Source organism: Panthera uncia (assembly GCF_023721935.1).
Source record: "Panthera uncia isolate 11264 chromosome C1 unlocalized genomic scaffold, Puncia_PCG_1.0 HiC_scaffold_3, whole genome shotgun sequence".
Classification (NCBI taxonomy): Eukaryota; Metazoa; Chordata; class Mammalia; order Carnivora; family Felidae; genus Panthera; species Panthera uncia.
Genome location: NW_026057584.1, coordinates 28114396 through 28125563, shown reverse-complemented (window position 1 = coordinate 28125563; position 11168 = coordinate 28114396). Strand labels below are relative to the sequence as shown.

The window sequence follows — 11168 nt, the reverse complement described above, 5'->3', positions numbered from 1 at the left end:
ATGACCTGAGCTGAAATCAAGAGTCAGATGCTTAACCAACTGAGCCACCCAGGGGCCCCTAAGGTTTAGTGATTTTAGTATACTCATAGATAATGTGCAATCATTGTCACAGTCAGTCTTAGAACATGCACATCACCACAATGAGAAATCCTGTACTCTTTAGTTTCATTCCCTATCCACCCATCCCCCACCCAGCCCTAAGCAACCACTAATCTACTTATGGTCTCTGTAGATTTGCCTAATCTGGGAATTTCATATAAATGGAATCCTATAATACATATTCTTATATGACTGGCTTCTTTCACTTTGCATAATGTTTTCAAGGTTCATTCATGTTATAGCAGGTATCAGTATTTCATTCCTTTCTGTGGCCAAATAGTATTCCGTAATATGTATATATGACATTTTATTTATCCAATCATCCATTGATAGGCATTTGGGTTGTTTTCACCTTTTGGCTATTGTGAACAGTGCTGCTATAAACAATGCTTGTTTGAACACTCCTTTCAACTCTTTTGAATATATATCTAGAAGTGGAATTGCTGAGTCATATGATAACTCTATGTTTAACTATTTGAGGAACTGCCAAATTGTTTTCCATAGCAGCTGAACCATTTTACGCTTGCACCAGCAACTTATAAGCATGCCAATCTCTCTATGTCCTTACAAATATTTGTGATTTTCTGGGTTTTTTCCCTAAAATTATTATAACTATCCTAATGGGTATTAAGTGGTATCCCCTTGTGGTTTTGATTTGAATTTCCCTAATGACTAATAACGTTGCACATCTTTCCATTTGTTTATTAGCCATTTGTATATCTTCTTCAGAAAGATATATATTCAAGTTTTCTGTATATATATATATATATATATATATATATATATATATTCTAGACTCTGGATACATGTACTCAGGTATATAGTTCGTAAATATTTTTTCCCATTCCATAAGCTGTCTTTTCACTTTCTTGATAGTGTCCTTTGATGTGTAAAAGGTTTTAATTATAATTAAGTCCAATTGATTTTGTTGTTGTGGTTTATGCTTTTGGTGTCACATTTAAGAAATCATTGCCTAATAAAAGATTAAAAAGATATATGTTTGTGTTTTCTTCTAAGTTTTACAGCTTGAGTTTTTACACTGAAGTCTTTGATTTTTTTTTTTTTGAGTTAATTTTTATATATGGTGTGAAATAGGGGGTTAACTTCATTCTTTTTCACGTCATTGTCCAGTAGTTTCAGCACCATTTATTGAAAAGCTACTCTTTCCCCATTGAATCATCTTAGCATGCTTGTCAAAAATCAGTTGACACATGGGTTAGTTCCTGGACTCTCGAGTCTATTTTATTCATCTATATGTCTACCCATATAGACACACAGGTACCCAGGACCTCACTGCCTTGCTTTTCTTGTTCATTTGTTTTTAATGCTTATTTATTTATTTTTGAGAGAGAGAGAACAAGAGAGAGAGTGCACATGCACAAAGAGGGGAGGGGCAGAGAGAGAGAGAGAGAGAGAGAGGGAGATACAGAAGCTGAAGCAGGGTCCAGGCTCTGAGCTGTCAGTGCAGATTGTGACCTGAGCTGAAGTCAGATGTACAACTGACTGAGCTACCCAGGCACTCCAAAAGTCTCTTGACACATGGGTTAATTTCTGGACTCTCGAGTCTATTTCATTCCCCTCTATGTCTACCCAATGCGAGTACCTCACTGTCTTGATTACTGTTTTTGTGTAGTAAGTTCTGAAATCGAGAAATACTCCTACTTCGCTCTTCTTTCTCAAGATTCTTTTGGCTTCTCTAAGTCCCTTGCATTTCCATATGAATTTTAAAATCAGCTTCTCAATTTTGACAAAGAAGTTAACTGGGACAGGGCACTATTTTTGCTTATATAAATTTGGAAAGAGAATTGGCATTCTGGGAGAGCAGCTTTAAGTGGAAAGAAACTCCAGAGGTACGCAGGAAGTAAATATTAATACTTCATTCTGCATGATTGAGTCTTTGGTAATTGAGTCCTGATAAAAATTCATATTGGAATCCAAAACAAAGATGACCATATCGCACTGTTGAAAATGAGGGGACACTGAGGGTGCCTGAATTTTCTGCATTTGTAATGTAGAATAATAATATAATAATTATTGTATAATAATTTAAAAAGAACAAAGTGTGTTCACAATCTTTCCTTATCTTTTCATCATAAGTGTACTGGGATTTAGTGAAGCAGGAATTTCTTATCCACTTGTAGTCTTCAATAAGGTAATTCAGGCACAGAGAGGATAAGAAGTGACTTGATCAAAGAGATAAGCCAGTTAAGTAGGGTAACCAACCATCACGGTTTACCTGAGACTGAGGGGCTTCCCACGATGTAGGACTTTCGTTGCTGAAACTGGGAGAGTCCCTAAAAAAACTCATCTGAGTTGGTCACTTTACTAATAATTAGCAGAAGCAGGAATGACTCAGGCCCTTTAACTCAGCGTACACACTTTTCCTACCAGTTGAACGCATCAAGCATGCTTGACTTTCTCTACCTTGGGAATTCTGCGTAAAAACCCGTCTTCACTCAGCTTTTCTTGACTCGTCTTATCTGGGACTTCAGCTGCCCTAAGCTTTCCAGCAATCTCTTGTCTTTGGTGTCCCAGCCACAACTCATTCTATTTTCTTTTTTCAATTGTCTAATAGTTTTTCGTTCTATCTGCCCTTCCTCTCTTTTGCAGATCGTGGGTTGCAGAAGCAGACATAGTGCTTCTCCCTGCTTCCCATGACACGAGTGGGGCCTTCACAAATACTGTTGCCTGACGGAGAGGAAGTCCGTAAACACTCAAAACACCTGATCTTCAGCGTCAGGTAAGTTGCCAGGGGTCACCATTCCTTAGAACTCAATTATTGTTTAAATATGAACAAGAGTCACTTAGTGCCAGGAACACAATTTGTATCTTTATTGCATTTTGACGTGGATCACAACAAGAAACACAAGCCTAGTACAAATCGATGACCCGTCTCAGAGAGCCCACTCTGGCATCCATGGCCCCCCAGTCATGGTAGCGCCTGTAGTCCCCCGGCCTCAGCAGGTACTGCCGCCCCCGGTAGTTGGGCATCTCGTAGAGGACCCAGCAGCCCTCCAGCACGTGGAGGGAGTGGAGCTCATTGAGCCGGAAGCGATCGTGGATACAGGAGCAGTCCTCAGTGAGCTCGGACACAAGGCCTCCGTAGTCATCTCTCTCGTACAGCCTTATCCTGTGAGAGCTGGTCTGTTGTGACAATAAACAAAAGAAGAAAAATCAGTTGTGTGCCTCCCTGATCTCCGTAAAAGTGGCTCAGTCAGCCTGTACCTTCATGAAGCATGGTTTTCAAACCATCCTGCCGAGTATGTGTCCTTTCCTCACATTGTTGGAAATTCCTAACAAGTCAGGACGAATATTAAAATAAGACTGTGGACTTATTGTGGAAGAAACCAGTGGACTGTCTTGTGGAAGAAACAAACATTGAAATAAAGGTCACAAAAGTCCTTTGTAGGAAACCATCGGGCCCAACTGTAGTTAGTGAGTCTGCAGAGAGGATGTGAACTCTTTTCCATTATGGCTGCATATAACTGAGTCCTAAACAAGCTTGTTTCTAAGTCGCTTTTCACTCAGAATGTACAACAGTTTGTATTTACTCTGACATGTCTTGACATTTTACCAAGTCACCTGAGCCATTTGAAGTTCTTGCTTCAAAGCAATTCCTCTTATATTTATATGTCTTTTTGCATCTGCAAATTTCTCTAGCCTACTTTTGGTTTCACTTCTTGAATCTGCTTGTCATACCACATAATTTGGTATCATCGGCAATCAGAAACACAAACTCAACATGTTTAACAAACATGAGCAGTGCTCTGAGGAGGGCCATGCCCATGAAATCTCAATTAATGACCCTGGAGAGAAACTAGGTGATAATGACTCCTGGGAGGCACGGAGGAAGCTGAGACATATCGTTCTAGTTTCTAGACCCTTATGCCATAGAGGCTGCATAGAAAACAGTCACTAATACAGTCAGCACACATTACACTGATATTGTTCTCCCAGAGTCTATTAAGTGTTTCTATTAATAAAAGGCAATGATCTAGAACAGGCTTTTAGCTATTCTGAGCAAGGTGATGTTTATTTCGAATTTAGGGATCATCTAAAAGCCACCAAATTTAACTTTAGCACTATGTTGTTGTGATTTCTTGTGCCCTAAAACAATCTTGTCCTTTTTTTTTTTTTTTTAAGTCTTGTCCTTAAGTAAGAAAAAAAAGAGAGACAGGTTCCAGTGATTCATAAGCCTACTCACAATTTTCTTTTCAAGGCTTGAGAGCCAGGTATTGCTATCCTTACTGTGAACACTAGTCCTGGGTTGAAACAAACTGACTTTTTTACAAACAGGAATTTACGACGACGGATCAGTGATGCTTTCGCATCAGTCTGGTTGAACCAAGACTCACGTAAGGGATGGCCCGGCAGGAGCGGACCGAGTCGCTGAGGCCCATCCACTGCTGGTAGTCCGGGTAGTCCCCTCGCCGCAGGAAGTACTGGCGGCCCTGGTAGTTGGGCTGCTCGTAGAGCATCCAGCAGCCGCTGTCCACGCGGATGGAGTTGCAGCGGCTGAAATAGGGCTGCAGGTTGGGGCAGTCACTGCTGCACTCATAGCAGCGGCCCTGGAAGCCCCGGTCCTCGTAGAAGGTGATCTGCGGTGGAAAACAAGGGGACAGCCAGAAGTCAGCGGGGGAAGTGCCCCGAACACAGCAGGCGCTCAACAGACATGGCATGGCACCTCGCTCAGGTGGCTCACCTTCCCCATGGTTGTCGGCAGCGATGATCAGCGTCCAGTGTGATGGGGACAAGAGTGGCAGCCGGTATATATAGCAGGAGGGCTGCTGCGTTGGCAAGAACAACACAAAAGGGGCCTGGGGGTAGTGCGTGAGGGGATTTCTATGTTCTCACTCTTTTTTTCATTTGGGATCATGGGGCAGGGGGCTCTCATTCTCTCTGGCATTTTCGAGTTCTCCTCACTAGCTCCAGTGAAAGGAATTGAAGTCAGCAGAGCCATTATGACCTTGGAGACAAAGGGCGCACTTCTCATCCTATGCAGCTCTCTAGAAATACATTACATGCCCAGCATTTTGTGGTGTTTGCCTATGGAAACTGCTGAGATGAGGTTGGTGGTTCCATCTGGGGTGACTCATGACAATCCTATGAGTTCCAGAAGGACTTGAAGTGCTAAGGGTGACCAAAAAAATCCTCTAATTGAGCGACAATTACATTTTCTAAACTACCTCATCAGTATGATATGGTTTTGATAAAAGCATTTTGCGTATGTTTATGTAGGGGAAAAAAAAGATAACAATGGTGTATGTATCCACCAAAATGTCAGTTGTGGTTATCAATAAATGGCAAAGTGATAGGTCCTAGTTTTATGTTTTTATTTCTCCTTTTGGTTGTTTTTGATTGCCTTATTTTTTTTTTACATAAGTATATATTACTTTCATAGGATGAGAAACAAACTCAATTTGTAATGTATAACTTTGAGTTGCTGGTGAAAAGCAGCAAATTTTGAAACTAAGTATATTTTGTTTTGAGCTCGAACACTTCTCCTTGGGCTAAAAATAAAGAGATTTCCCGAGACCCTGTGAGACCCTCTGAGAGCAGGAAAACATACAGGATCCTTCCATTCCCTCTCTCCCACCAACGGTCGTCTAAGGTTGCTTTTTGTTTTCAGAACTAGCATCGTGATTTGTCTGATTTTTCCTTTCCTAGAGTGTCACTGCTTCCTAGAACCCAAGTGACTGCCCAAAGAGCTTCTCCACCGCTGCCAACCTATTGACTCGTCTTTGTCCCCTGTGGGTATGTAGAAAGATGGTAGTTTGTGATTCATGGAGGGCTCCGAGAGGATAGCCAACCACAGCTACCAGTAAGTGTTCACAACACCATTTGGGCAAGTCCTTGGGCAGCACGTGAAGCAGATGTGCAGATGGCAAAAGGAGAGACAGCAATAGCCACAGAGGAAAAAAAAAATGTTCCCTCACAATTAGCAGGGCTAGACCAAAGAAAACCTGCGAAGTCCTAGACAGTGTATCCACAGGTCACTAATGTATCTTCAGTCTCCACCTAGTGCTGCAGGCCTCAGGTAAACCTCAGTTACAGCCGCAACTGAACCCGTGTGGAAAAGGAGGCATCGGTCTCCCCAGCCATACCACTGCATCGGGACACCCCACCATTTTCAGCAAAAGCCAACAAACGAAACACCGGTTTTTGCACCTGTTTCTGCAGAAAGGTGACACATCAAAACCTCAGAAGGGGTGAAATCTGTACTCACGTTCATTTGGTCAAATTATTGCTACATGTATTTACAAGCTAAACCAATGCTTAATCAGCATTTTGCAAAGTGCTGAAGGACTAGAACATTTTCTTTTCCTAGTAGATATTATATTTATTGAAAGAAAGCCTACATTTTTCCTTTACTGCTTTATTGAAATGATTTTAAATGTTTCCATCGGAGAACATAGTAAGGGCAGTGAATGACAGATTAATTTGATTTGGGGTCAAAACTTCGGGAAACTGCCTCCTACCCCCCTCACTCTGCAGTACTCAGTGCTAAACACTTGTGGCATTGCTGCAAAGCCAGTCTGTTCTGACCTAGAAATACTACATAGTCTTGAAATTCTCCAACCAGCCGTCTTCCAGTGACAATGAAGTAGCTTAAGATATACATTTTTTAAAAACCACACTCTAGCCACACAATAGGATTCTAAGAGAAGAAAGCCCAACATCCAAAGTAACCTTTCAACAAACTTTGCACCAAAAGCTAACCATAAAGAAAAACGTGCTGGCAAAAGTTACAGTGTTAGGATGATGTTTCTTTTCCCCTCCTGGAGACTTTATTATAGACTCTCGTGGTGCAATTCCATGTTTCTAAGTGACCTGCAGAATAAAAAATAAATAAAAAAAGATTTTGGTATCAAGCACATCAGTTTCAGATGTACACAGACATTAGCTTTCAGTCTATAGGGAGTTAAGGTCAAATATCAAATACTAAGTTACTGACAAAGATGGATTAAAATCCATGTAGGAACAAAAGAATATCCATGGAATTGTTCTGAGAGGTTTAGGAAATTGAGTTATATTTCTCAACTAAATACAGTATCAGATCCCACACTGAATCCTGTACAGAAAGGAAAAATGTTTAGAAAAGGACACTATTGGGCCACCTGGGTGGCTCAGTCAGGTGAGTGTTCCATTTTGGCTCAGCTCATGATCTCACAATTGATGAGTTCAAGCCCCACATCAGGCTTTGTGCTGACAGCACAAAATAAATAAACATTTTTTAAAAATTTAAAAAAAGAGAAGGACATTATTGGGTCAATTGACAAAATTGATATATAGGCGGTAGATCATATAAAAATATCAAAGTTGGAGGCACCTGGGTGGCTTAATCTGTTAGGTGTCCAATTCTTGATTTCAGCTAAGGTCACGATCTCACGGTTCATGAGATCGACCCCCATGTTGGGCTCTACACTGAGAAGGAAGAGCTTGCATGGGATTCTTTCTCCCTCACTCTGTCCCTCCCCAACCTGTGCGCATGCATGAATATGCTCTCTCTCTCTCTCTCAAAACAAATAAATAAACTTAGAAAAATTATGTACTGTATACCAAGAGAAAGAGAGAGACACAGAGGAAGAGAGTTAGAGTGACAGAGGCAGATAAAATGGTAATGCTAATGGAGCAAAACACTAATAATTGGTGAATCTGAGTAAAAGGTGTATGAGGAATCTGTGCCATTCTTGCAAACTTCCTCTAAGCTCAAAATTATTTCCAAAGAGAAGCATAAATAATAAAAGTTATACTTCTTTTGACTAACCCTACCCAGAGCAAATCAATCTTTTTTGCCCCTGAGCAGTTGCGTGTTTTTCTTATACTATATTGTCTTGAATTGTTAATATATTTCTTTGAATTTAAACTTGAATCGCCCTCTCTCCATTTCTGATGAAGGGATGCTGAAGTCTCCAGCTGTGATAGTGGAGTCAGCGATTTCTCCTTGCAGCTTTACCTGTTTTTACCTCCTGTGCTTTGATGCTCTGTTGTCCCATGCGCACGTGTTAAGGATTGTCTTCTCGGAGAATTGACCCCTTTATCATTTTATAATGCCTTTCTTTATCCCTGACAATTTTCCTTGCTTTGAAGTCAGCTCTGTCAGAAATTAGTATAGCTTTTCCTTGCTTTTGATTAGTGCTGGCATGATTTATTTTGTCTATCCATTTATCTTTAATCTATAGGTACCTTTATATTTAAAGCGGGTGTCTTGTAGACAACACATAACGAGGTTTTGTTTTTCGATCCACTCTGACCGTTTCCTTTTTTTTCTGCTTCATAATTTCATCATGAAGACATTCATGCAGAAGAGTTGAAATATTTGTACAATGAAGATACACACGCCCCCACCTGGATTCTCCAGTTAACAGTTTGGATTTTCTCCTCTCTGCTTCCATCGCTATCTCTTGTTGCATGCTGTGTTCCTTACCTATTAGAGCTCTTAGCATATTAATCATATTTGTTTTAAATTCCTGGTCTGATAATGCCAACATCCCCTGCCGTATCTGTTTGTAATGCTTGCTCTCTTTCAATTATGTTTTATGCATCTTACTATACCTTATCATTCTTTCTTGATAGTTAGATATGATGTACTGGGCAAAAGGAACTCTCTGAATACGCCTTTAGTGATGTGGTGCTGGTGTGTGTGTGGGGGGGGGGGGGGGAGGGAATAGTTCAATAGTCCTCTGATTAGAACTCAATCTTTGGTGAGCCTGTGTTTCTGGACTGTGAGCCTCACAAGTGTTTCTCAGTTTTTCTTCTCCTCCAGCTGGGACAAGATGACTACAGCTAACTGGAGTTGGTATTTCCCTTCCTTTTGGTCAGCTGGGCTCTGATAAAACCCCAGAAGGTGAGGTTCTAGCTAACTAGTTTCCACTTGGGGCAGGCCAGGTTAAGAACAGCGTGCTGTATTGAAACATGATTCCTTTTCTCCTCCTGCTGCTGGAAGCATGAAAGGAATTTTCTCCAATACTTACTGTGAGAACCTGCAGAGCTCCTGGAGGTAAATTTCACAATATTGTGGGTGTCCTGCTATGACTGGTCCCCCTGGAGTTGTTAACCCTCTGAGTTGTCTGCACTGAGGTTCCCGTAATTTGCCAATTACAGTTGAGGTTTTCATACTCCAATGCTGTATCCCTGGAAGCTTCCACTTGTGAGTCTTTGCTCTCGTAAACCGTAACTTCCTATATCCACCTGTCTGTCTCTCCAACCTTTGGGGGCAGAGGTTTGCCTTTTGACCTCCCTTGTCCTACAGATCCACGAGGAGTTCATTTCTCAGCCTGTTCAGCTTTTTACTTGTTAGGATGAACGGCAGTTTCTAAACTGTGTGGAACCAGAAACCAGAAACCCTCAAATTGCCCTCTCTCCGTATCTTGTTCCGGTCCATGATCTTGTGATTTTGTCAGGAGTGATAGTAACGGAAGCAGTTGTATTATGGCTAGCTAGGTCCCGGCACTTTGCTCAGCCCTTCCACATAGGCAGTCCTTGTAGCGACCTTATGAGATAGGTACCGCTGTAATCCTCTCTTTATAAATGAGAAAATGAAGCACAGAGGGATTCACTTAACAATTCACTCCAGTTATTAAATGGGAGAATCAAGAGTCAACTCTGAGCTGTGTGACTCCGGAGTCCATACTCTTAATCATTATAGCATGCTGTTTTCTAGCTCTTTTGTATGGTCCTGTCCATTCCGAATCCATTTCCTGGTAATGTGCTCAATGTCAACACTTTTCTAGGGTATGGTGTTGCTCATATTCATTTTGACTAAGAAATGAGGAGCACCTGGGTGGCTCAGTTGGTTAAGCATCCAACTCTTGATTTTGGCTCAAGTCATGAGCTCACATTTCATGAGTTTGAGCCCCGCATTGGGCTCTGTGCTGACAGTGTGGAGCCTTGCTTGGGATTCTCTGTCTCCCTCTCTCTCTGCCCTTTGCCCACTCGCTCTCTCAAAAATAAACATTAAAAAAATTAAGAAATGAGTTACCAATGTCAATATAATACAAAAGAAATCTTTCAAACTATTTTCCAAATTACCTGGATTAAAAAAATATATATTCTCCTTGTCCCTTACTTTATGAAGCAGTTCTGTGCCTGGAAATAAATAGAAAGTTCTGAATGAGACATCGTTTTATCTTGAGGTTGTAAATGTTCACCAGTTAAAAGACACGGTACAATATCCATAAAACATACGGATAAAAAGACTAGGAAGTTCAAATATATAATTTGAAAAACTTCAAGCAATAAACTGTGAAAGCATATTTTCCATTTAATAAAGATATTGCTTTCATTAATTTCTTTGTTATTTCTAACAAATCAATAGGACACATGTATGTATATTTATATGTACATGTACAACAAATATTTTAATATCACAAGAGATATTAACAGTGGTTATTTCTGAGGAGTAGGACAGGAGTGTGGGGAAGGCGGAATTCTTTTATTTTTCAGTTTATATTTCCTGTATTGTTTGAAAGTTTTACTATAAGCACATATTACTATTATAATGTTTTGAGCTAATTTAAAAAGTACATTACCCAGGAGTTGGAAAAGATGCCTAATGTACACAAAGGAAAAAGAATGAACATAAAGTCATAATGAAAGTCAAAAAGAAAGTCATAAATGTGTTTTCTGCTGTTTGATTATCAAGAAGAGGACTTTATGGAAGGGATTCACCTCAAGACCTGGCCCTACTGCAAAACGGGCACTTATTTTTTGGACACTCCTGGGCTTACAGGCAGTAATTAGCCTATAGAAATGGCTGGTCCCTAGAAATGAGCCTGTCGGTCAGTGTAGACAGAGCACAGTGGTTTGAGAGCACTCGGGACAATGCAGTTTATTGCCAATTCAGTAATGAACAATAATTACTGAATATCCACTGCTTGCAAAGCACTATATATACATGTGGGAAATAATAAGGAAAGAAAAGATCTGCTTCCATCAAGAAGCCAACAATCCTTAATGGCGGTGGAAGAAAACACACAGGAAGTGAAATTGTATTTTCAAAAAAACATACCAGTGAGTCATCTTGAGAGCCAGATTTTCGGTACCTAAGATGCATAAATGGGCCTATG

At 40.6% G+C, this 11168-nt stretch overlaps 1 protein-coding gene across 1 annotated transcript; it reads right to left on the bottom strand.

The window, feature by feature from the left end:
- Positions 1–2970: 2970 nt before the first annotated feature.
- Positions 2971–4810, bottom strand: LOC125910878 (gamma-crystallin A). Its single transcript, XM_049614432.1, has 3 exons — positions 4802–4810; positions 4455–4697; positions 2971–3243 (listed from the first exon to the last, which is right to left on the bottom strand). Exons 1-3 carry the CDS (start codon positions 4808–4810, stop codon positions 2971–2973), a joined length of 525 nt encoding a protein of 174 aa, XP_049470389.1.
- Between the last annotated feature and the right edge of the window lie 6358 nt (positions 4811–11168).

What these genes read in the sequence shown, in the direction of transcription:
- LOC125910878 (XM_049614432.1), bottom strand. An exon ending in CCTGCCGGGCCATCCCTTAC is followed by an intron (nt 3,244 to 4,454) that starts GTGAGTCTTGGT and finishes TTGTCACAACAG; the next exon opens with ACCAGCTCTCACAGGATAAG.